Genomic DNA, 24,243 nt, shown 5'->3' on the forward strand with positions numbered 1-24,243 from the left:
GTACTGGTACATGATCCAGTACCATTTACCAGTTGCTGAACAGGCTAATGATAACAACATTGAGAAAATGAGCCTAAATACCTCAAGCCAGACATCAATCAAATATCGCATTGTTGATATGCCGATAGGGTTGAGCAAGAAAATTGCAGTAGAAAAAGACCAAGTCCACCTAAAATATCTAATTACTTGGGTTGCTGCTGCAATAAAGGCACAGAAAATATTCTAATTTTTATTTTGGACATTTTCTAGAACAATAAATCAATACATCTCTGTTTGCGCGCTCACATGCGAGAGAGAGAGAGAGAGAGAGAGAGAGAGAGAGAGAGAGAGAGAGAGAGAGAAATCAGTTTAATGATGTTTCTTGTGAAACACTGGTTTCCATGATTTTATGGATCAATTACACTGTTAAGTTCAATCATGAACAAGAAGGATATCATTATGGGCGCGCACTGAATCACACTTCGTTATTAGCTGCATCTGGAAGGTTTTGTAGCAACTGGGTACCCAACAAAATCAACAGCAAGTTAATGGGGTTAGTCCCAGCATAATTCGAGGAAAACTAATTATAAGAAAACTCAGTGTGAAAACGTTGAGACAATGGGTTATCCTTATCAACCTGATATAGGTACCAAGAAGCATAAGCATCAGTGGCCGCATACTGTAATTGTTCCTTTGATAAAAAATCAGCTTCCCAGTTTCCCAATCTAATTTTATTGGGCTTGTGCAGCTGCAACATTTTTAAATAATAAATATATAAATAAGAATACTGATGTTGAGTTCATCTTCCCACTAACTCTGACGTATCACCAACATCCAAAAACTTAACTCGCAATTCGAGTTTGAATAAAACTATTATATATGAGGACTTTTATGGGCTTTATAACAATTGGAGAATAAGAAATATGCATTCAGAAACTACTTTACATAAATCTAACAAACAACCCCAAATACACATAATCTTATACTAATTAATGCTAAACACGCATAACAAACTACTAACTTAACCCCATACCCAACTCTCCTTAATTATTTTCCATCAAGGATCTTCCCAAGGTCTTACTTCTTGTCTAACATCAACTATCCCCCAATTAGAAAAAATTCAGCCTTGAATTTTGAAATGTTGGGGAATCAAAACGGAAAAGCAAACTTGGATTCTTTGAAAGTCAGCGCTTAAGTGATACAAGAAACCACAATCCTTTGACAGCATCATAGACTTGAATTGAAATTTGGCATCAATAAGCACATCAAGAAGGACAAAGTCAACAATTGAAATGTCTGAAGGACTTTGGATGTCTTCAAACACACTCATTTCCTTCCTTGTATTGTCTTTAAGCTGAGTAATTATAACTGATTCTTTGTCTTCGTTCATTGGTATAGCGGACTTCAAAACGATTTTCTTCCCATTATAGTGAAAGACATACATATTCTCAAGTCCTTGAATCACACCTAAATCATCCAACCAAGGAGAACCAGGGGTACATGCCCAATATTCATAGGTAGGATATCACACCAAACATTAGCCAAATATTCACCCATTTGGATAGGAACCAACATGGTTTTAAATCACAGCAAACGGGTAGCGAAACATAACAGTAATAGGTGTAACAAGAAGCAGGGGTAATAGAAGTTACATAACGGGAAGCAGATGTAACGGCCATCAATTTTTTCAAGCACACACAACCTTGTGCATATTAGTGTACTTGTATGTTTTAAGCTTTTTGACCCTTCTTATAAAGATTTTTAGTGTATTTTGGATCATTTAGTTCAACTAAGTTGTTTGGTAAGGCCAAGAAATTTACATTTGTTTGAAACCACCATTGACAGAAATATTACGTGTGCGCACCTATTTATACTTCTCATTGTTCTTATGTGTGATAACTTCTTATGTGTGCTAAATTAATTAATAAAACAAAATACATTATACACTCCATTAATCTATTAGACACATAAGACATATGAATAGTATAAATATAAAATAACTAGAAAAGAATGAAAGTTGAAGTTGAAAAATATAGAACATAAATATCAAATTACTAATATTATCAAAATAAAATATTTTCCTAACAAGTTAGTATTTTCAAATTGTTAATTAATGCAACTATTGTAAGTATTTTTTAAAAAATAGTAAATTTTGTAATATTTCATCCTAATTATAATCTTTTCCCCCACTCACCACGGTATATTGAGAATGATTTATGAAAGATACGAAGTGAGAAGAAAAAGAAAAAAAATAAAAAATAAAAATTTGGCGTAATAGTCCTATAGTGGTTACGTAACGGCCGTAGTGGCCTTTACGTAACAGTCACGATTTGTAATGGCCACTACGGCTGTGATTTTTCTTCCCACTGATTTCACAGTGTGTAATGATATCGGTAACCCAAAAAACTGTTATGTAACGGTGTTACATAAGGGTCAAGGCCATTATTTAAAACCATAGAAACCAAACATCTTTCATAAACATGTATGGCAGAGTTATCAACCCAAGATATCATGTAAGGCTTTGGGTGAGGTTGCGGATGAAGCTGCATTCAAGTGACTCCATTTATGGAAACCACATTCATTGGACAACTTCCATCAATAATGATTTTGCAAACCTTTTCTCCGCACTTGAGAAAGGTGTTGAAGGGCTTGAAATTGTGCCCAAGGTATGATAAATGACATTCCTTTGTCCTATAACTTGTCACCATGTTGCTGAATTTATATATATATATGCTGCAGCACTATATCACAACCCTTAAACACAATTTCCCACAAGCCTTACAATTTCTCAAAAATAATCTTCAATACACCTTTGATATTGATTGTCCTGCTGAAATGAAACAAATTCACAAAGAAAACTCACCAATTACGGCAACAAAACCTGATTTTTGATGCTGGCAGGGGTAATTTCAAGGTTTTGTGCCAAAATTACTGTGCTTGCTTGCAATATGTCTTGCAGGTCAAAATATCGTGGCGAAAATCTAAAATATCATGGCTAAAGCAATTTTTTCGTGAGACTGGAAATTTCAGAAAACTGCAGGTTGCCAGCGCGTGAGCCTGTTCCCATAAAATTATAGGGGAAGGGGCGTCGAGGTGTTCTGTCTTTGATGGTGTGGGTGGTGTTGCAGGATGGCAGCTGGAAAGTGGTGTTTGAAGACATGGGCACATGACTGGAATTAACTTTTTTTTTATAAACTGAAATTCAGAAATAGAGAGAGAGAGAGAGAGAGAGAGAGAGAGAGAGAGAGAGAGAGAGAGAGAGAATTAAGAAACTGAAGGAGAGAAAAGAAGAAGATGGGAGGCTGGAGGAGTTGCTAGAGAGAAACTGCCAAAAACTGCGACGTGACAGCCACAGAATTCAGAAATCAGAAATAGAGTTAAAGAGAGCTATGGGAGCAAGTTAAAGAGAAGAGGAAGAAGAGGAGGAGGAGAGAAACAGAGACAAAGCAAGAGGGCAGAAGGCTGCTGAGCAGCAAAGGATTAGGGACAGAGCAGTAGATCAGAATATAAAACCAGAGAACAAGAAGGGAAGATAGAAGAAGCATGCAGCAGAGATCGAGCAGAAGTAACAGAACAAAGGAGAGGAAAGAAGAAGAACAGGAGGAGAAAAAGAAGCAGCAGCAGGGAGGAAGGGAGAAATTACAGAACAGAGGAGGAGAAGGAAAGAAAAATAGCAGCAGAGGGAGTTAGAAGTTGCAGAACAGTGGATGAAAGAAGAAGAGAAGAAGAGGGGTAAGAAGAAGATTGAAAGGAAAGGATAGGGGAATTGAAATGGAAGAAAGAGATCATGGTTGGACTCTGATACCAAATGATGCATGGGCAGCATCAAGGTTCTGCAGCCATGGAGAAATTAGAAGAGAGCAAAGGGAAGGGAGAAGAGAGGAGATACCAGGGGAAAACTCACATTCAGTTCCAATTCACATTCGTCAATAACTGCTTACAACATGGCTTTCACACACCATTTATAAGAAAGCCTCTTTACATGAAATTACACATAAACCCCTAAAATTACATTACATTACAAATATACCCCTACTTTGCACAAATATTACAAACAACCCTCAAATACACATAATCTTGTACTAATTAATGCTAAACAAACATAACAAACTACTAACTTAACCCCACAATTCTTTAAAACAACTCTTCTTAATTATTTTCCAGCAAGGATCTTCCCAAAGTCTTCTTGTCCTACACAATGATTCTAATAGGAATATGCTATATATAAAATAATTAAATATTAGAAGAGTAAATAACTCTTGCTTGCATTCATCACTCACTTCGTCAGAGCATCCTATGGGCCTAAACAAAACAAAAATAACCAAAGTAACTAAGCAGCATTTTAGGCATTCTAAAAATAAATATTCTTGCAAAACCACAAACTGGAATAAGCCCACAAGAGGAGAACAAAACAGAGAAATAGAAAGTCATGAGATGAAAGTATGAAAGAGAGGTAGGAAAGAGAAGAAAAATGAAACAGACCATTTAATGCTGATTTACACATTGCAAATATTGCCCACATTTTTATGACAAGTATTATATTGCCTACTTCTAACTCAGAATCCCATAATCCCAAGTCCCAACCATAATGCACAACTCTGAGAAGTTAAGATGAAAGCATGAAATTAACTCAACATAACATCCATACATCTCCTACAATTAGTGATAGCAACATGAATACTTCCCACCATTCTACTCCACTAGCATACCCCTTATCACAAAGCCATGATACACATTCTTTTGGTCTTTCCTTACAGAAACTTCAATCTAAACCAAAAATCACTCCTTTCTGGACAAGTCATTCATTTTCCTTTTTTTTTTATAATAAAAGAAGAATTCATTAACAGCAGTTTCCTTTTTTTTGATAATAAAAGAAGAATTCATTAAAAGCAGTTAGAAGAATAAGACATCTCCTTAACAGAGTCTGGAAAATCCAGACAAAAACACAAAGGAACAACCTATAGGCTAGAACAAAAGAGAAAAAACCATCACACAAACACTCCAACACATAACCCCAATCGCGTTGAATATCAGAAAAGCTCACTCCCTTAAAATTCCATTGTCCCACACACCAAAGAGAACCAAATAATGTATATTTTCCCAACGAGCAACTGAGCTGACTTCTTCCCTAGAAAAATGTGTGCATTACGGTCCATCCACAACCCCCAAAAAACTGGAAAAAAGGGAATGAACTTTATTTGTAAAATGAAGTTTCTATTGAAAGTTGTTATTTTCATCATAATTTTTTCTTTGTTATTGGGCAGCATCTTATTCTCATCATTGTGTTTATTCTTTCTCAATAATTTCTTTTTTATCTAAAAAAAAAGTTTTTAGATGGATAATTAACCAAACATTAGAACATGGCTATACATACTGATGCAGGAGTGCAGAGAATTTTATTTCTGTTATCTTTTTTTTTTTTATGGTCCTTCTATCAGGATTATATCTTCAAGATTCTAGGGTATTATCAGCTAGGGAGTTCCACTCCACCAGCTTACTTCTTACTTACCACAAACCCATGATACGTAGTCTACTGGCCTTTTGTCCTTAAAGCAACTTCAATCCAAACCAAATCACTCCTTGCACAGAAAGTCATTCATTGATCTTTATAGCAGAGGATGGAACTCTCTCATGTGCCTTCTAGATATAAATGCAACACCAAGTGCACAAGGCTCTCATGCTTATATCTGGAATCTGGGAAGAGCATTATGCACACAGCCTGATCTCCACATTTCAAGAGATTGGCTCTACGACTGAAACCCATGAGTTCTGGTGTGAGTGTTCACGCTTGCTCTTTCCAACTTGTGCACATTTGTGTTTTCATTGTCTTTTCACATTGACTATTTGGAATAAATTATTTGGAAAATTTGGTGAAAACTGGGTTTGCCCCTCCACATTGTAAGGCATTTTGTACCATCATGTTTAGACGTTTTGGTAAAGGATATGAAAGCTTTATGGTGATGCACTGTTATGGCTATTATTTGGCGTGTTTGGTTGGAGAGGAATGCTAGAATATTCAAAGGTGTGGCAATATCTAATAATTTGCAGTGGTTTTATCTTGCATCATTGTGGGTGTTGGCAAATGGATTCTCTTGACATCTTTCTTTGGAAGACTTGCAGTGAGATTGGTTGGCTCTACTGCATTGAGTTTGGTTTTTGGGTTTAGACTATGACCTTTGTAGTTAATTTCTGTTGATGTAAAGGAAGGGTTTTTTATTCCCATTATTTTTTCCTTTTTCTTTTTTTCTTCTAGATTCTGCTCTTTTCCAATAAAATTTCTTTGCTTATCAAAAAAACACGCTTGCTCTCACCCTATCATCTTAAAAATGCATTCGACTGTAGATTTATATCTTCTTGTATTGCCATTCATTCATCTCTACTTCCTCAAATTAGATATCCCTCTTTGATGGAATGATTTTTATTCACATTTGAGAATTTGATGGAATAAAGAATGCACAGCATCATCAGTGTCTTACAGCTTAAATGCCACAACTCTATGAACCTACTTCAATCACTACCCTTAAGGACAAAGGATCCTCAATAACAAAATGGCAACTTATGCATTTAAAAAAAAAACGGGGGTATTTTGGGAATGTTTTAGTTTGTTTTGTTTCTGTTTCCACAATTTATTTTTGTATGTGATTTTTTTTCTATTTGCAAAAAAATCTGAAACATTATTATGAGATTTTTTAAGATGTGTTTTCACATTTTGAACCAAACACTTGTCACCAAACATCTTGGTCAAATTATTTAAAAAAAAAAAAATGGAAACAGGTATAAAAGCAACAAAAACCAATATGGCCCTGAATGCTAGCAACACAAATCAGCATGTTCCTGAAAGTGCACAGTGCCTATGAAGATCACCTAGCAATCATATATCCCCTTTTTTTTTGGATATAGAAAGAAGATTAATGGGAAAGCATAAGAAAGTACAAATCAAGAGAACAAAAATGTCCTCCAATAGGAAATAAAAACAAAAAGTGCCTGTTCGCATACTTATCAAAGAAAACACCCCGAAGGATCCCTAGAACTACAACCCCAAGAGAAGCAAGAGAAGGCTGCTCCATCCCACAAGAAGGAAGGTTAGTTTGATGCTAAAAAATTCTTCAAGTCCTTTCCTTCCACAAAACCCCAAGACGAGCAAGCTAGGCACACTAACAAAACACATTCTATTTCTCACTCTTACCAAGTTCTTAAAATTTTTCTTTCATTAACTCATCCACATCGTAATGGAACACCCATGTCTCTACGAAAATGGTAAACATGTTACACCAAGTTGTGTTGCCAAAATTGCTTTACCACCAAACAATGGAGAAAGGAGGCCACTTGTCCCATTAGGAGCTAAGCACATCAAAAAAATATTTAAGTTGGTCAACTTATTAGGCCTCTTTACCAGCAAACTATTAGTGTTAATTCTGCTAAGAACCAAGATACAAATGAATGCCTTCATTGTATATAGAATATTAATCTTCCAAATCCCCTAATTTCTACAAACTTTGAACTTACAAAATCATTTTACTTGAGCAAGTAATTTTGAAGCATTTTTTTTAGTGGTTCCAAATAATGTTTTTAGGGCAAAAGACAATGACCAACTCTTGAGGTTTGACAAAACAAGAAACCTCCCCAAAGATTTCAAAATTTTCAGACCTTCCCTACGATTTCAAAAAGCCCACGAACTTCCAAACATTTAATTTTTGGGACACTTATAAGTTTATAGCCCCTCCCTATTTCCTTTTGCCAAATAACTGGGAAGTCTACATCTCTTTTTGCCAAATATTAAGAAAGGTCTATGAAACTTTTGAAACCTAAAGGAAGGTTCACATATTTTCATCAAACCTCAAGGGAGGTTTGTGGACTTTTCGAAACCTCAATGGAGGTCTGTATCTTTTTGCAAACCTTTGGGGAAGTTAGCCATTTTTTCAACTTAAACTCTTAACATTTTTTAATAGCACTAACCACATAAACTCCTCAAGATGCAAAGACTTCTCTCCAAGTTTGTTGAGTATGCATGCACAGTTGATTGCATTTTTTTTTTTTTTTCGAAACAATGATATGTCTGAGGCATTTTTAGATACTCCACTAATCCACCAGAATAATGGGCCCACCCCTCAACCGTTCTCCGCTTAAATACCAAGGAATCAATCTAAAAGTCATAGCCCCCAAGACTCGAACCCTAGTCATTTAACCAGGAGAGCCTTAAGTTTACCACTTGAGCCACCCTTGGAAGGCGTTGATTGTGTATTTATTTACTCATTTATTTTAATTTGCATTGCTTGTATTCCTTCAATTTTCATTATTATTAATTTTGATTATCTATGGTGAGCATTGACACCTACGGAAAAATAAAAACTTGAAGACCCAAATAATGTGAAAACAAAATAGTTTTAAAAAAAAAATTATCAAGTATGTGAATAGTATTTTGAATAATAGCAATTAGTCATGGATAGTTTTGTACTAATCCTAATATAATTTGTGTTGATTTTTCACCTATGAGATTAGGAGCATTAAGTTGAACTAATTTTGTACCCATGTACTCAACATGATGCACAGCATGTGCAAGCATTGACATTATTTGTCTCCCTCTCATTAAAGTTTCTCATAAAATTAAAATCTTGAGACCAGCCAGCTCTCGCTAAAAAAAAATAAAAAATGATTGGAAGATAGTGAAGGGAAGGTAAACAAAACAAGCAGGTCTCCCCAGTACAAAGATCCTCCCAAACCTGAATTCTCTCCCCATTACTAACCTCACACCTAACATTAGGACCCAAAACATGATACATCTATGACACAAAATTTCCAAGACCTTAAGTAATGTTAACACCAACTTTAGCATCTCACCCATTGTTTGGAAGTCCAAATTTACTACAAATTTTATCCTGTGCCAAATAGAGAAATTCTAAGGAAAAATGCCATAACCACTTCCCCATCAAGGAAATTTTTTTGAATCCCAAATTATCAAATACCCAAACTCCCTACTCCCTCAATAGATCTACTGAGTGTCTCCCACACCACAAAAATATCTCTCATCAACTTCTCAAGACCCTGAGCCTCCCTCACAGGAATCTTTTGAGAGAGATAATACAACAGGACAAAAGAGATATAGGCTTGAATAAGGGTAATATGATGCCCCCCCCCCCCCCCCCCCCCCCCCCCCCAAAAAAAAAACCCTTTCCACCAATCCAACCTCCTAGAGATCTCTCATTTCCCACAATACCACTTGAAAAATTTGACTCTAAACTCAAAAATATTTAAAATGTTTACACACTAGAGAAACTACACGCATCATCTAAAAGAAAAATAACTGTATCATTAGCAAACCGTATTTATGAGATAGGTAAAAACTCTATCAACTCCTCTCCCAATCAATCCGTTCAACACGTCAGCCACAACAGTAAATAAAAAAGGATGAGAGATCTGCATCACAAAAACCTGTGAAACCAACACTGGGCCTGACTATTCACTATGAGTCAAAAAAAAAATCACATTCAAAAAGGCCAAAACCATTTCTATCCAATGCTATATCCAAAAAATCACAACTAACCCAATCAAAGATTTTTCAAAGTTCAATTTCAAAACAACACTGTTTTTCCTTCTTCTAACAGCATCTCTACAATCTCATTTGACACTTCAGAAAAGCCGCATCTAAAATCTGATAATCACCAATAAAAGCACACTGGTCAGGGGATATAATCTCCATAAAGAACCACACAATCTCTAAGATAAAATATTGTCCACACTCATCACCAGACCAATGGCCTGAAATACTGACACTAACAATGCAATCTTTCTTAGGAACATTGGTAATAAAAGTTGAACTAATGCTCCAACCCACCCCTTCATTATCAAAAAAGTTATAAATACTCAAAGTAGATCCTCTTTCACACAATCCCAGCACCATCGAAAGAAAGCTATCGTGAGCCCATCTAGCCCAGAAGCTCTATCCTTGTATATCTCAAACATGATTCTTCTATCTCCTCTTTCCTGAAAGGCTATTCAAGCCACCATGTTTTTATGGCAGAAATAAGGCACCAACCCAATCAGTCCATCATCATACTGGGCTCCTCTTTCTTAATAAATTCTTATTTAAAATAGTAATCTTTTCAGAAATAAAATCAAAATTCCTTGTAACCACTCCCAAATTATCCTTTAGTTCCTTAATAAATTTTGTAATCCTACATCTAGCCACCATATAAAATAGCCTCATATGAAAATCTCCATTTTAACCCATTAGTCTTTTGCCATCAACTCACCTCTCCCTCAAAAGAACTTGCTTAAATTTATTATACACTAAACATTTTTATTAGCTAATTCTTTCAAACAGAGGCCCCTCTTCTTCTATCCAATCAATCCTACCATTCTCATGAAGAATGACTCTTTTCCTAACAAGAATATCATCAAAAATTCAGCATTATAGATTTTAAGTTTCACTTTGACACACTTCAACCTCTGTATATTAAAGACTCCCCCAACCCCACCCCAACCCACCCCACCCCACCCAACCCAACCCTTCCCTTCAACACTACTCCCACCACCAATCTCTAACTAGATTACAACAATTAGAGTGATTTAACCACATATTCTCAAAATATAAATTTGTCCGCATTATTAGAACAACAAAAATAAAATTGTACCTTCTAGTTCCGAATCTCACAACAACATTTTAAAAGACAACGGCATATACAAGGCATTATAACCCAAATGGGGCAAAGTGTTAGCCTAAAGGCATTAAGGTGCAAGTCTTTTGAGAATTTTATTTTTATATTAAATACATAAACTAATTAAATATATATTAAAAAAATATGAAAAAAAATTGGGGAAAAAATCAAATATGATTTGTAAACTATTTTTTGGTTAATCTAAGAATAAAAACTTAAATTCACTCAAGTAAACCATGCTAAGAAATAATCATAATAATACGAACTTCATACTGTGTCCATGAAAAGAGATGTAATTCTCAATTTCTGTGGAAAGGTTTAGGATCAAGAATTCAGAGATTAACTCACAACATTCCTCAATCTTTTTCATTCAAACTTCTAACTATATTTTCCCTAATTTAGCCAAATCCAAAAATATGTAAGCCTCAACCTAAAAAGCACAAAGTTTGCACAAATGTGTTAGCATTACTGTATTTTGTGTTCACCTTTGAGGACTTCAGTGATTAAGGGGGTGTTTCTTTGATCCAAACAGGCTCTTAAATAGACAGGTTTAGTGAATTTCAAACCCATTAATTGAACCGGTTAGACCATAGAGTGTCCGAACGCACATATTAACTAATTTTAAAGCCCTCTCACTGGGTGAGACTTAAAATAGTGTTTGAATAAATTTATGTCTCTCGCCTTTCCTTTTCTCGCATAACATGCTATACACACATCCCACCTTTTGGAGACACCATACTTGTCAAATCAAGGTTTGAGTCATGAATCAAAATCCCAATTTTTGGAATCAGGCTTGATTGATCCTTTTAAAACATTGTTTCAACGAGCAAAAGCAACATCCATGCCACCAAGGATTCAGGGTAAATGTGAACGACTAATAGTTAAATGGAGACATTGACAATGAAAGAGGTTGCGTACTAAAACAAACAAATGAACAAAAAATGAATTAGATCTAGATCTAGAACCTTCACACATGCAAATTACACTAGGAAACAGTTTAAATGAACAAAAATAATAATAATTAGAGCTAGATCTAGAGCCTTCACACTTGCAAATTACACCAGGAGTTTAGTTAAATGGCGTAGATGGGTCAGGCTAAGACTTAAGAGAGTCAAGAGGCTATTTCCTTTCCCCTCCTAAAATAAGCAATCAGAAGTATAAAATCCCACACAATTATCAACAAGATCCCATAATATTACCTGTTTACATATAATAGCTTCCGTTAGAGATTCGAGGCCCCATTTTTTGGGATCTCCACCAATTTTTTGATTAGCTAGACAGGACAGATCCTCCAAAGCTTTGATAGATAGATTATAATCTTTGAAAATCTTCATAGAATCATTGGCAATGCCAACTCCAACCTACTCATGCACCATCAGAAATGCTCAACAAATATAACAATATAAAGAGGGTCTAAATCAAATAATTTTTTAGGTATTCTCAAACTCCATGTAGCTATGTGCCGTTAAATTTATAGAATAACAAACCTTTGTAAATTTAGGATCCTCCAATAATGATTGCAGTTTTTGAGGGATGCCAGAATGAATAATATGCATCACATAACAGTGACTAGCATCCCCACATATCTGCATTACTGCAGCCTTCCCAGGGGGAACACCTGCAGAGTTCAGGTTATTCATGTCATGATCTAGCAACACAAGTTAAACTCAACAAGAAAATGTTCCAATTTTAAACTCTACTCCATGTATGTTTTAGGTCAATGAAGAGGAAAAAAATGAAGGAAAATCTTAGCTTTCTTTTACACCATGGCATAATGATTTTATACATCAACAAAAAGGTATACAATGCAGAACCATGTCTCCTCATAAAAGAAACAGCAAGGGAAAATAGTTTGAGTAACAAAGAAATTTATTAAAAAACAAGAAGGAATAGTTACAAAAGAAAATGAATGCTTGTTGAGAACAAGGCATCATCCAAAAATCCAATGTAACCAACCAAAAGAACAAAAAAAGGAACTAAAACTATAAAATAGCTCTAGTGCAGCAAGGAGTCCAACATCTCTGCAAGCCAGCAACAGAAACAGCCCCAAAAAGACCAACTGCATAGCACCAACGTGATATAAGAAAAAGTACTGTCCCCCACACCAAATTCTCTGACGTAACAGTGCCCTTTAAATTCTGGCATTTCTCTCCAACCATATATACAAAATAATGGAAAAAGCTATACATATCGACAATGCTTACCTATCCTTCCTGTTAGCCTTAATGGCTACATAATCCAAATTGTCGTATTTCTATGATAACAATCCATTGGTTGTTCTAAGTTAAACTAATCTTTGCATACCAAGTTGTGACAGTATAAGTGGCGAAATCATACAGATATAGGTTTAAGTGAAAAGATCAAGCAAATATTCTCATAGGCAAAGATCGAGTGAACACTCAAGTAGGCAAAGATCACGAGGACACTCACTCGGGAGAACTCGAGCACATTGAATGAAGCAAGTGTAGAATCATACGTAATGGGGAGTGTTTCCGATAGGATTTGTTGTAACTCTTGTAGTTTTGATTCACGCATGTTTATTGAGCAAAAATTGAGGAATTGCATGTGCATACTAATATATAGGATATCACCAAATCATAAGGTTCATACTTATGAGTTTTCAAAGACAAAACATTGAGTTTTATGAAAATATCCTATATTCAAATGTATTTTAATATGGGACAAGTATTAAATGATCTTAGTATTGTAAATTTTTATATACTTGGTCCCGATTGGGTTAAAACCATGATTATGCACCTAAATATCAAGTTGGGGAATAGAGCAAACTGTCGATGGTTTGGCACAGGTGCATCAACGGTTTTAGGCAGAGAGTTAAATGAAAATTGGCCTGGATGAAACCGTCCACAGTTTAAGGGGAAACCATCAACGGTTTGGGGAATCCGTCGACAGTTTGTGTCGGGATTCTAAACCCAACGGCTATAAACGACTAGTTTTCAAAGTATTAAATTATTTTCAAAGTCCAAAGGCCATAAAACGGTTAGTACTCCAAATGGCCCATAAATACAAGGCCAAAGACTAGTTCAAGCATTGATTTAGTAATTTACATTTAGTAAATATCATTTCCAAGCACATTACATTTTAGTTCATCATCTGTGTGCTCAATATCTCTCTTGCTCTCTAATCTTGTTGTGATTCATTAATTTGAGAGATTAGTGTGAGGTTTTCATTGTATCAAATATCGGCTCATTCAATGAGCATTGTTTTTTTAAATCATATTCATTTTGTAAGGGTTCACAATGAACCAAGTGTTAAAGGGATTTGTTCCCTTGTAAAGTCTCTGTGTGAGCAAAAGGGATTTGTTCCCGCGTGAAGGCTCTGTGTGAGCATTAAGGGATTTGTTCCCTTGGAAAGGCTCTGTGTGACTGTAAGCGCAAAGAGATTTGTTCCCTTGAGGTGTAAAGGCTCCTCCGTCCTTGAAGGAGATCGTGATAGAGGATTGAGAATCCTTGAGTGTGTCTCAAGGCGTGGACGTAAGCAAGGGGCTGAACCACGTTAATATTATTTGTCGAGCTTTTCTTCCCTACTCTTTAATTTACATCTTGTGCATGATTTACCTTATATATATTGTGATATAATCATTTGAATCTTGCCAAGATTTTATATTTTGCATAGAAAAACAAAATACGCAAAAGAGTCTATTAACCCCCCCCCCCCCCCCCCCCCTCTAGACTCAACTTTAGGGCCAACAAGTGGTATCAGAGCAAGGCACTTATATTATCCGAGTAATTTCTAGAGCGAAAATATCAATTGCACACATAGTGGACAATTCTTCCCAAGGACAACCCATGGACAGGCCACCAAGGTTCAATGGCACCAACTATCCATCATGAAAGAATAGAATGACTATCTTCATTCAGTCGCACAATCTTGATATGTGGGAGGTTATCACAAATGGAGATTTTGTCTTCACCAAGAAAAATGACAAAGATAGAGATATTCCAAAGACAAGAATGGAGCTTTCAATGGGCGAAAAAAGGTTAGTACAACTCAATTTAAAACCAAAAATTTTCTTTACTGTGCTTTGAGTGATGATGAATATAATCGTATTTGCAGATGTAAAACTGCAAAAGAAATATGAGATAAGCTTGAAGTCACATATGAAGGTACACGTCCCAAGTTAAGAAGTCAAAAATTTACATGCTAGTAAACGAATATGAAATGTTTAAAATGGATGAAGGAGAAACAATCACATCCATGTTCACTCAGTTCACACACATCATAAATGGATTAAAAGCACTCGGTAGAACTTATTTTATGGAAGATAATGAACAAAAAGTTCTCCAATCTTTACCCGAATCATGGCATGCGAAATCAACTATCATTGAAGAAGCAAAGGATCTAACCAAAGTCTCACTCGATGCATTAATTGGGTCACTTATGACCTATTAAATTAAGAAAAACACGACTTTAGATCCTGAGAAACCTAAGAAGGATATAGGTATTGCCTTAAAATCATTTAGTTCAAATCACAAAGAAATGCTTGAAGAAGATGAAGATAGTGAGGATGATATAGCATCACTCACAAGAAAATTTTAAGAAATTCGTAGTAAAGAGACAACAGTTTGGTAAGCAAACTGGAAAAGAGGAAGCAAGCAAAAATGATAGCATTAGGTGCTACAACTACAAGAAGGTTGGGCATATGATGACAAATTGTCCCTTGAACAAAAACAATGGGAAATTTCGACAAGGAGATTACAATGTCATGAATGCTACCACTTGGGATGAAATCGATGGACTCTCCACCGATGATGAAACAAAGGAAGAAGCACATTTTTGCTTCATGGCTAACGAACAAGAAGAGGTAAGTTCTGATGACGATGAACTTACCTATGATGAATTAGAGATCGCATGTACTAAATTATTCGAAGAATTAGTTGTGATTAAAAGAAGGAACAAAAATCTGGAAGAAAAATTGTCAAAATGCAAACAAAAGGAACCTTTCTCTGTTCCATCTTGAAAGAAGAAAATAGTTCCTTTAGGAGGCAAAATGAGGAGCTTATTAAAAATGCTCAAAAAGATCATGAAATCTTCAAAGTAAAAGTAGAAAATTTGAAAAATCAAATTAAAAATTGTTTAAAATAAAATACACAATTGAAAAAGAAGATTGATGATTATAGTAAATTCACCAATGGGAAAGAAAACTTTAATAAGCCCTTAGGAACCCAAAGAAATAGATTTTACAAAAAGGGTTTGAGTTATGGTCTCTTTTATAATTCCCATGGTCACATTAATGTCTCATCAAATAGGGCAAATAAGTCAAATCCTTCACATGCAAACAAGATTTGCTTGTATTGTCAAAGGAAAGGTCATATCTGTTACGCTTGCCCCTTTAGAGGTGCTAAAGGCAAAGAAAGGAAACTAGAATGGGTAGTTAAGAAGATAAACCCCTTGGGACCCAAGGAAGAATGGGTACCAAAACAAATTACCTAATTTTTAGAACTATTACTTCCTTAGAAACTAGGATTAGTAATTGATAGGAATACCTAAAAGAAAAGGGATAGTAATGACTATGTAAGTTTATATTGTGCAAAATTAGAGACACTTGCCACAATAGTGCTCAAGGTGTAAAATCCCAGTTTATGCATAATAATTGCTTGGCTACTATGTTAAGGACTTTAGAGAATCAAGCCAATATGTTGAGTTCAAATGTCAAATCCAATATGATCTTTAAATTGTATATATCCCCATTGACTGGTCATTCTTTATGAATGAAGGTATTGGCTATAGTTTATGCATACCCTCACAACCTCTTTACTCAGGCTTGTTCTTTAGAAATAGATTTATGGGCGACAATAGAAAAACCTTGTATTTCTGAGATGAATAACCTAGGTCATCTAATTTTGAATAAAGTCTCAGAAGCATGCCCAAGATATCCACCTTTTATAGACAAGAGGCGTCTTCCTTAGTCATATGAACATATGATGGTAAAACTTATGAATATGCATAGTCAACATATTTCTTGCATAAAATTGAGTCTTAGGGAAATTAATCACAACAACATGAGTACTACGTACCACCCAACCCTAAACTCATCTTGGAACATTAATGTTGTATGCTTGATCCAAATGCAAAAGCATTCTCTTCCATAGGAAAAGGTTTACCAACTTACAAATTACGAAAAAAAAAATTGCAATGAAGTATCTTTTCGTAGTATCATATTCTTGCTCAAAATTGTGAGCATGGTCTTTGTTTATGGTACCTTCCCATTAGTGGTTAATCAAGAGAACATGTCTCCTATCACCAAGAGCATTTTAAGCTAAATGAACAGTTCCTCTCTTTTTTATGATAATCAAAGGGGGAGAAGTAAGTTGGTGTTGTAGGTTGGGTGTTATAGGTTGGTGTATTAAGCACAAATCTGCAGTGGCGAAATCATACAAATACAGGTTCAAGTACAAAGATCAAACAAATATTCTCATAAGCAAAGATCGAGTGAACACTCAAATAGGCAAAGATCAAGAGGACACTCACTTAGGAGATCTCAAGCACATCGAATGAAGCAAGTGTAGAATCATATGCAATGGGGAGTGTTTGAGGTAGTATTTGTAATAACTCTTGTAGTTCTAATTCACGCATATTTATTGAGCAAGAGTTGAGCAATTGCCTGTGCATACTAGTATATAGGATATCACCAAATCATAAGGTTCATACTTCTGAGTTTTATGAAAATATCTCATATTCAAATGTATTTTAATATGGGATGAGTTTTAAATGATCTTAGTATTGTAAACTTTTATATACTTGGTCCCGGTTGGGTTAAAACTCCATAATTGTGCACCTAAATATCAAGTTTGGGAAGAAACAGGGCAAACTGTCGACGATTTGGCCCAGGTGCATCGACGATTTCAAGCAGAGAGTTAATTGGAAATTGGCTCGGATGAAACCGTCCATGGTTTGAGGGCAAACCGTCAACAATTTGGGGAACAACTAAATATCAAGTTTGGGAAACAGGGCAAACCGTCGACGGTTTGGCCCAAGTGCATTGACGATTTCAGGCAGAGAGTTAATTGGAAATTGGCTTGGATGAAACCGTCCACGGTTTGAGGGGAAACCGTCAACAAATTGGGGAATCCGTCGACGATTTGTGTCAAGATTCTAAACCCAATGGCTAGTTTTCAAAGTATTAAATTATTTTCAAAGCCCTATGGCCATAAAATGGCTAGTACTCCAAATGGCTTATAAATACAAGGCCAAAGGCTTGTTCAAGCATTGATTAGTAATTTACAATTAGTAAATATCATTTCCAAGCACACTACATCAGTTCATCATCTTTGTGCTCAATATCTCTTTTGCTCTCTAATCTTGTTGTGATTCATTACTTCAAGAGATTAGTGTGAGGTTTTCGTTGTATCAAATATCTGCTCGTTCAAGGCGCATTGTTTTTGTAAATCATATTCATCTTGTAAGGATTCTTTGTGAACCAAGTATTAAAGGGATTTGTTCCCTTGTAAGCCTCTGTGTAAGCAAAAGGGATTTGTTCCCGTGTGAAGGCTTTGTGTGAGCATTAAGGGATTTGTTCCCTTAGAAAGGCTTTGTGTGAGCATAAAGGGATTTTTTCCCTTGAGGTGTAAAGGCTTCTCCATCCTTGAAAGAGATTGTGATAGTGGATTGAGAATCCTTGAGGGTGTCTCAAGGCATGGACGTAGGCAAGGGGCTGAACCACGTTAATATTGTTTTTTGAGTTTTTCTTCCCTACTCTTTAATTTACATCTTGTGCATGATTTACATTATATAAATTGTGATATAATCATTTGTATCTTACCAAGATTTCATATTTTGTAGAGAGAAGCAAAAATACCCAAAAGAGTCTATTCACCCCCCCTCTAGACTCGACTCAAGGGCCAACACTTCCCCTTCCCAAAACCTCTAAAATTAGCAGCACAAAAATCGGGGAAAAAGAGAAACAACACCCAATTCTCCTCAAGAAGTTCAAACAAGTTATTCCCCAACTCCCAAAAGAAAGGTCAATGAACGAACAAGTGTGAACAATTCCCCTGGCTCCTAAAAGAAAAGTCACATACATCCAGTGACAGTGCTTTATTAGGCATACTCTTCTAAAGCAAGTCAATAGTATTGATATTAAGAATAAGAGTGCAAGTAAATGCCTTAACTTTTATTAGGAAGCTTCTGCTGCCCAAATAAAAGAATGACTTCCCTTTGTCACCTGCAAATCAGTATGCAATGAATCAAGCACATTCAATAAAAAAAATAAGATCATCTGCCACTCTCATTTAAATGGCATACAAAGTGGGAATTTTCAGGAGAATAGATAAACGGAAGAGATGGGAAAAAGGTCAAGCCAAAGGAGCCTCCCAAACCCAAAGATCTTCCCCAAAACAAATTCTTTCCCCACTACCAACCTTATATTGAACATGACAGCAAAAAGAATGATAAATCTCTTAAATAAATTTCCAGGGACTCATGTAGGTCATATTATTTCCAACTATAGCATCCACCCATTTTGATGAAACCCAAACTCACTATGAATTACCTTAGACCACACAGAGCTTGGCTCTTAACAAAAACATCTTACCCCACTAAGGAATTGTGCTTGGGCACCAAATTACCCAGACCCAAACCTCCTTCCCTCCTAGATCTATTCATCATCTCTAAACAAGTTGATCTGTGCCCCTTTCTCCCACATCTGACCAAAGAAAATTCCACATCAACTTCTCTAACCTACACACCTTATTTATAGGGATCAATAACACAACAGATAAATAGAACAGAAACAAGCCTAAAGAGTAATATAATATAAGTATATAACCTTGCCTAGGTGGACACCTAAGTAATGACCAATTCAAAACATGACCTACTATCCCAGCGAAAGAACAAAGATTAAGCAAGTCAATACCAATTCTCAGAAACCCTTAGAAAAGTTGACTCAAAACTGTACTTAAAATTTTGTAAAATGGTCAAGATACTAGAGAAACTCCACTGCACTGGGGGGGTGGTGTGGAAGAATGGTGTATCATCCGCAATCTAAAATATGAAAGACACATCCACTAGCACCCTAATCACCTCAACAAGGCCACTATGAACTCCTCCCTTAATTATTCTACTCCGCACATTTGCCACGATAGTGAATAGAAAAGAGGATAACAGATCCCCTTGCTTAAGAACCCTAGAAGCTTTAAACCATGAGTTGGCCTCTCCATTTGCTAAAACATAATAAACACCAGATGAGAGCAACAGACAGACCCTAATCCACTTCCTCCATCTCATCCCAAAACTCCTCTTATTCAAAACCTTATCCCCCAACTAACATGATCATAACTTTTTTCAAAATCCACTGTCAAAAGAATACCTTTCCTTCCTCTTCAAAGAGTATCTTCCACGACCTCATTTGCCACCAAAGAGCTACATCTAAAATCTAACAATCACCAATAAATGCACTATGATTATGGGAATTTGCATCCATCAAAACCACAATCAACCTTTTGTAATGAACCTTGGTCAAAACTTCATAAACACTCCACCACCAAATGGCCAAAAATCCTTAACCCTCTTGGCAGTCTCTTAGGAACAAGGGTAATAAAAGCTGAATTGGTACTTCTACCCACACACCATAGTCAGGAAAAAAAAAATTTATTCAGTGGGTTTAAAAGATCTTTAAAAAAAAAAACCCAACAATCCTGGACAAAAATAATTGTAAATCCATCGAGCCCACATGCTTTATCACTTTCAATTTCAAACATTGCTTCTCTAAACTCATCTTCCTAAAAAGACAAATTCAACATTAAATTACATGCATGATGATTTCTCTTCATTTTGTTCTCACCATGCATCCTCCATCAAACATCATATCATACATTCCACAAAAAAACAAAGCAGTTGAGAGGAATAAACAACCTCTAATAGATATTGCCCATACGAAGATGATACACATGCACGCCTCTAAATTTTTTTTATTTTGTTTTTGTAGCTGTTGGTGTCCTTATTATTACCTCATTTAATCATATGCCTTCTGCCATTCCCCCACACACACTTGGACGCAATGCATTTTTTCAGAATTATCTTCTGGATCCTTACGAGCTACCAAGTGCCTCTTTTGGGATATTCTTGAACTAAAAAGGGTACAAATGTTATCATCCTGCAACTAGTAAGTATATAATATGTATGATGTAAGTGCCACCTTTGAAAACACACCATACACGCACCATACTATTCTTAAGTTGGATCTGCAATTTCTGATAGTCTCTCCAATACTCCTGGTTTCTTTGTGCCACTTGCAATTTTTGTGCATACTCCCTTCTCCTCTCCTATGACCAAGGACTTAAGATTTGATTTCAATGGATATTTCAGGGATTGCAAATATATGGAAATTTCAACAGAAATTTTGATAAAAACCAAGGGAAGCTTAAAATATTGAAATTTATGGACGAAAACTGGTAAATGTTCAAATAGATAAATAATTTAGAACCAAAACGAGAAGACTGAATTCCACTCCCTCTTTCATTTTTTAATTTACAACCCTGAAATTTCAAGAAAATTTTCCAATATTTCTCAAATTTCCTAAATTCCCTAAATTTTTAAAATTTTGACCAAAAATCTACCAAAAAAATTTTGTATGTTATTTCCATGTCAATCATTCCTGCAATTACACATAGTATGCTCATTCTAATTTCCTTTATTTTGCACATGTTTCTCCTACTTATCATTCCTTGGCTATTCTCTTATTTTCAATTGTCATCCAAAATATTGTAAGGAAGCCTTAAGTCCCTTTTGCAAGTTAGAAGCCATGGGCGATAAAATGAAAGCTTTGTGTAGCCAAGATATTTAGTAGTTGATCGATTTGCATCTTGGTAAAGAGGTGGAGTGATGCCAGGTCGCATATACTGTAAAATATCATCCTAATGGTACAATTGAAAGGCTCAAATCCAGACTTGTGCTTAAGGGTTCAAACTTATGCTATTGACACCTTCAAAACATTTTCCCAATTGCATAGATTTCTTATCTCTATTTTTGTCACTTTGGTCGCTCTACCATCATAATGTGAAAAATGCCTTTTTGTATGGTGACTTGGAGGAGGTTATATGGGGCAAACACGTGCATTTGTTGCTCAAGAGAAGAATGTTATGAAAGTTTGTAGATCAGGGGGGAAAAAAGCTATGTATGGGTTAAATTCCCACATGATTGGTTTGAAAAGTTCAGTCATGTCTTCTATGGATTTTCCACGTCACAGTTGACCATTTTTTATTTGTGTGGACACGTGACTTTGGGGTAGAGGTTTCGATTTCTTATGTCAACAACACTAATTTTCTAGCAATGAAGAGAATGGAATTGAAGTAGTGAAAATGTGTCTAAAGGAACTCTTTTCAAACACAGGTTCTGTGAGAGCTTTGATATTTTCATGGCATTGAAATAGTTAAAAGTAAAGGAATTTGCTATCACAGAAAAATTATGCGACAAATTTACTCAAAGATAGCATGCTTGGGGCTAAATCAGGAGAAACTCCAGTGGATATGAATGCTAAACGTGAAGATATGGATGGTCCAGAATTTCAGAATCCCAAACAATACGAGCAGCCAGTTGGTAAGCCCATCCACTTAACAGTTCGAAGGCCAAAACATCATGTTTGTTGTGTGTAGTCAACTGGTTTTAAAAAAATCCAAAACGAGTACACTACGAGGCAGTCAATAAAAATTTGAGGTATCTTAAGTGCTCCAGGCAAGGGATTTGTCTATAAATCACTTGGACATTTTGAGATTATTGACTGTTCATATGGTGACTGAGCAAGCTTTAAATATGGCAAGAGACCAACTACAAAGATTTGCACATGTAGGGGGTAATCTAGTTGCGTGGAAAAGAAAGAAGCAAAACATGGTTGCTAGATCAAGTGCAAAAGCTGAGAGTAGAGCTATGGTGCACATCGCATGCAAATTCAAGTGATTGAAAACTCTACGCAGGAATCTTGTGTTCCATTTGATAAGCTCTTGATCATGTATTCTGATAATCAAGATGCCATCTGCATTGCTAATAATCCAGCATTAATTAGAAAAGAAATCATATTGAAGTATATTGTCATTCAGCACGTGATGTTGTAATGTCAAAAAAGATTTCTACATCCTATGTTAAGAAGGAAGACCAACAGGCTCAAGTTTTCACTCAAATCTCTTCGAAGCTGACATTTTTCACACATTTGAAGCAAGCTTGGCATGGGAAACACATATCCCAGCTTGTGGGGAGGGTCAGGAGGTTAGGTAGGCATGTGTTGGTAGTAAATGGGTTTAACTATTAATTAATAACGGCAGGGATTTTATTTTTTTTTAATCAAAACAGCAGCGGTTATTTTTTTTTTATAGCAAAAGAAGAGAAATTTATTAGAAAAAGAAGAACGCACAATGAGAACAAGAAATCCTCCATAACAGAATAAAGCAAAAAGAGAAAATAAAAAATAAAAAATAATAACAATAAAACAAAGCTCAAACAATCAGAATTACAATGCCAACCAATCCCATTGGATATCAGAAAACCTCACTCCTTTAACAACCAGCAGAAGCATACCAAAGCAAGATCAAATAATGAATCTTCTCACATAGCAAAGATACACGCAGCATTTTTTCCACAGACATGAGCATTTTTTTCAATCCACAAACCCCACAGAACTGCAAAAACAGCTCACATCCACAAAGCACGAGCATCCTTCCTTTTACTAAACCAGCAAAAGAAGTGGCCAATAAAACCTTCACCGGCTCCAGACAAACCCAATTTTCTCCCAAAAGACCAAAAAAGCTTATTCCAAATATTCCAAGCAAAAGAGCAATGCAAAAACAAATAAGACTCTGTTTCAGAGCTATCAAGACAAATAAAACATATATCAAGAGAAATTGCCTTTCAAGGTCACCAACTCTGCAACCAACCAAATAAAAGCCTTAGCCTTCCAAATAATTCTATGTAGCAGAAAGTAAATACAACCACTAATCAAGTAGTCACAAAAAGATTTGCATGAATAAGCCCCCAAAGAGTCCAAGACTAAGAACGTCTATCCACCTCAAAGGAAGGACAGCAAGTCCCTAATAACATCAACAAAAAAGACAACTCCTCCAACTCTCTATCATTAAGAGCGCTACAGAAATGGAAGTTCCAATAAAATTAGACCTTCAGAAATCAAAAAGAAGGAAATAATCTCATTCCGAATAACATCTAATTCCTAAATTAGCATCCCAACCGTTCACATGCCTACCAAATTTACTTTTATTGACTTTATGCCAGAGAGAGAACTCCAAGGAAACCATCATAACCATTTAGCCACAAGAACAGTGTCTTTAGGCACCAAGTTACCAATACCCGAACTGCCCTCCAGCCTAGACCTACATACAATGCCCCAGCTAACAAGATGATCTCTCTTATCCCCAATGCCCAACCAAAAGGAGTCTCGCGTGATCTTCTCAAGTTTACTGGCTATCTCCACCAGAATCCCTAAACAAACAAATAATAAAATAGGGACACTAGAGACTCTCTCCACCACTAGATCCCAAAAACCCATGGACCTAGGATTACCTCCCAACAGTACACCTAGATAAAACAAAGGCCAGTCAAAAAGACCAAAAACAGCTAACAAAGCCAACTCCCTAGACCTCCTAGATGT

The 24,243-nt window shown here is 35.8% G+C and overlaps 1 protein-coding gene across 4 annotated transcripts in view; it reads right to left on the reverse strand.

The window, feature by feature from the left end:
- Positions 1–207: 207 nt before the first annotated feature.
- The window catches only part of LOC131152178 (3'-5' exonuclease), a 44,490-nt gene continuing 20,454 nt past the window's right edge, over positions 208–24,243 (reverse strand). For 2 of the 4 annotated variants that reach the window (XM_058103891.1, XM_058103893.1), the window contains 4 exons: positions 12,122–12,252; positions 11,834–11,995; positions 617–727; positions 208–496 (listed from right to left, as the gene is read on the reverse strand). In XM_058103891.1, coding sequence (XP_057959874.1) covers positions 455–496; positions 617–727; positions 11,834–11,995; positions 12,122–12,252 — 446 coding nt within the window. In that variant the 3' untranslated portion in view covers positions 208–454. Of the gene's footprint in view, positions 728–3,865; positions 4,282–11,833; positions 11,996–12,121; positions 12,253–24,243 lie in introns of those variants that run through there. The other 2 variants (XM_058103889.1, XM_058103892.1) reach the window with 2 other exon arrangements.

The sequence above is a fragment of the Malania oleifera genome, chromosome 3 (genome assembly GCF_029873635.1).
Source record: "Malania oleifera isolate guangnan ecotype guangnan chromosome 3, ASM2987363v1, whole genome shotgun sequence".
Lineage (NCBI taxonomy): Eukaryota > Viridiplantae > Streptophyta > Magnoliopsida > Santalales > Ximeniaceae > Malania > Malania oleifera.